Consider the following 2,852-nt stretch of genomic DNA (forward strand, 5'->3'; position numbering starts at 1 on the left):
GGCCGACGGAATGGCTAAGTATGAAGAGCTTCTTAATGAGAAGCAATACCGGAAGAGCTCTTCCAAGGGCACCTACTAATTATGAAGTATACACCACTAAAACGGATGGGGAGTTGGAAGTAAATGTAGCCGAGCACAACATGAAGAAGGCCTATACTTGTGAGGCTTTGATAAAACCAAAATCAGCCACAACCAACTTACAGGCCGCCTCTGGTTCCAAGTGGAAGGGGGCAGACTCTCTTTGATTAACTCATGGCTAACAAACAACTGATTTTCACAACAGGACACAAGATGCCAACGGCCTCTGAAATGGCCGAGAAAAACTATTGCAAGTTCCACAATTCATGGAGGCATTCCACTAACAATTGTGTTATCTTCCGTAATATTATGCAAAATGCAATTGAAGATGGCAGGTTGAAGTTTCCAGAAAAAATAGAAGTTATGGGTGTTGATGGAAATCCTTTTCCTAAGGTCATGGCCACAAACGTGGCTTCTCTTGCCTCGGAACACCCTAAGAAGAAGGTGGGCTTGACAGGTCCAGCAGCCAGTGGAAAGCTGGAAATTCCTAAGGCAGAAGCATCCATGGAAAAAACAGTGGCTGAGTTGGAAAGGCAACTCCAAGAGGCCCAGATTACTTTAATCCAGAAAGGTTGTTGCCCTAAGTGTAAAATTCAGAATGAAGGTTGCCATGGAGATTTTCCAAAAGAGAAGCCAAAAGAGAATTTCTCCAATAGCGACTGAGGTCAGAAACGGAAGGTCCATGACCGGCTAACTTTCCAGAAAGTGGAAAAATTAGTTACTGTAACCATTCCAAAAAAGGAAAGCCGGGTCCATATAGAAAGAAGGGTAGTAATAAGGAAACCAGAATTCCTTCCAAGGAGCATGGAAATGAATAGGGTTACTTATGAGGCAAGTTTCGTCCTAGCAGAAAGTATGAAAGTGGCAGATGGCAAGACAGAGGTTCTGAAGGTGAAAGGTATTCCAGGCTAAGATTGGCCTTAGAAGTATGGGTTAAAAAGGGGAATGAGCATCTCTGACCAAGAATGGTTAAGCCTCCCATCTTGCAAAGTAATAGGTGGGAGAGGCTTGGTCATCCCAAGTTCCCTATCCATGATGATTCCTATATGACTCGCACACAAAAGTGAATGCAACAAAGAAAGAGGGCTGATAGAAAGAAATTATAGGAGAAAAACCATGGCCGGTCCAATTAGCCAAAGAAGATAGCTAAACTGTCAGACTTGTCAGAACTTCCAACTAAAGGAGGGGTTAGAGATCCTAATGATTTATTGGATTTGGTTTTAGAGGTTGGAAATTCCTTGATTGCGGATGACCCTCCTACAAGAGATAGAACAGACTTGGAAATCTCCAACAGTTCCAGTAGCAGCAAGAAGATCTGTTTTGGGAGCCTTAGGTGAATTTACTTACAACTGGCATTTGAGGCCTTTCCATTCTTTAGCCTTGAAATTACTTTGCCAATTTGATGATTTCCAACTAAAATATTGACCAAGACATTTGAACATGGAGGCTGATGATCTAGCATAACTAGCCTCTCGAGTGAAAGTCCCACTGGGTGTAGAAGAGACCATGATCACAATCAAAAGAATGACTCTACCTGCTATAGAGTCACAACATGAGATGGCACATCATTTCTAAGCTAACGAGCCAGAAATAATGAAACTTGCCAAGAAGACATGGGAGATTTTCAATGTTGATATAAATGGACTAGACTTAAAAGATTGGAGAATACCAATTATCCAATTCTTGCAGGAGCTTAGTACCAATGTGGATAAGAGGGTTCAGCTTTTGGCGCCATATTACATTTTGATTGATGGAGGATCCCACAAGCATCCTGTGAATGGGGTATACTTGAAAGAGTATCACCCTTCCATCTATGAAAACTAGAAATCCATAATCATTCAACCGGCTATGTAGAATGACTGGTATCTTCCTTTCCAAGTAAACCAGAAAGTTGGAAAGGAAGCGTAATAGCCATACTTCGGCCATTCTAAGAGTTAAAGCTAAGTACTTGGAAAAGTACATTGGCTAAAGTTATGAAGCAGACTTAGCTAAATTTCCAAGATCAACTGATTTCCTAAGTATGGAGCATTTCATTGAGAAGAGGTTACATTACATGGTCCAGGTTTTATTCATACTAAAAATTACTCATCTTGCTTATACATGCATTTGAATGTTAGCAATTCCAAGTTAAGTCCAGCCATATTGAAAATACTTCAGAAACTTTTTCTTATCATTTTGCTTTATACAAAATATCCCCTCCTTCTTCCAGTACTTCCAATTCCACTTCTTTTTCTTCAATTTCTTTTTATTCTTCTTCATGATGGCGGAATTCAAATCCCATCCCTTATTATCAAGTTGTTCCACAAGGCATGGAATTTGGGGGGCATATGTTTACACCATAAATATTTTTCGGCTGGAAAGGTTTGTCGTGGCCAATCCCATTGGAAAGGTGATATGCAAAAGTGCAATCATGAAGCAACATGTGGCTTCATCAAATGAAGCCATTTGGTACAAGATCTGCAGTTGGAAAGACGTGGACTTTCTAAGGGGACATGTGGCAAACATCTGGAAAGCCATGTGTACCTTTGACTTAGTCATTAAGAATGAGAACTCCCCCACTCCTATAATATCTCCTAGTTTGTAGGAGTTACTCCAATAATAAGGCAACCATTTGCCTTATTTAGGTGAAGACGTTGCTAAAAATCAGTAAAGTGGTCTAAAAACATGATGCATTTATTGAAGAAAGATGAGGAAAATGTGGGACACATGGCATGATCTGGACCTTCCAGATAGAATTTCTCAACTGCTAGAACTGTTGCCTTTCCATCTGGGCA

General features: G+C 40.6%; 1 protein-coding gene across 1 annotated transcript; it reads left to right on the plus strand.

Annotated features, from left to right (window-relative positions):
• Nucleotides 1–252: 252 nt before the first annotated feature.
• Nucleotides 253–741, plus strand: LOC132272617 (uncharacterized). The gene has a single exon (XM_059773729.1). It carries the CDS (start codon nt 253–255, stop codon nt 739–741), a length of 489 nt encoding a protein of 162 aa, XP_059629712.1.
• Nucleotides 742–2,852: the final 2,111 nt, after the last annotated feature.

This window comes from Cornus florida, unplaced genomic scaffold (assembly GCF_030987335.1).
Source record: "Cornus florida cultivar Cherokee Brave unplaced genomic scaffold, ASM3098733v1 CherokeeBrave_3.0.0_Hap2_Chr09, whole genome shotgun sequence".
Lineage (NCBI taxonomy): Eukaryota > Viridiplantae > Streptophyta > Magnoliopsida > Cornales > Cornaceae > Cornus > Cornus florida.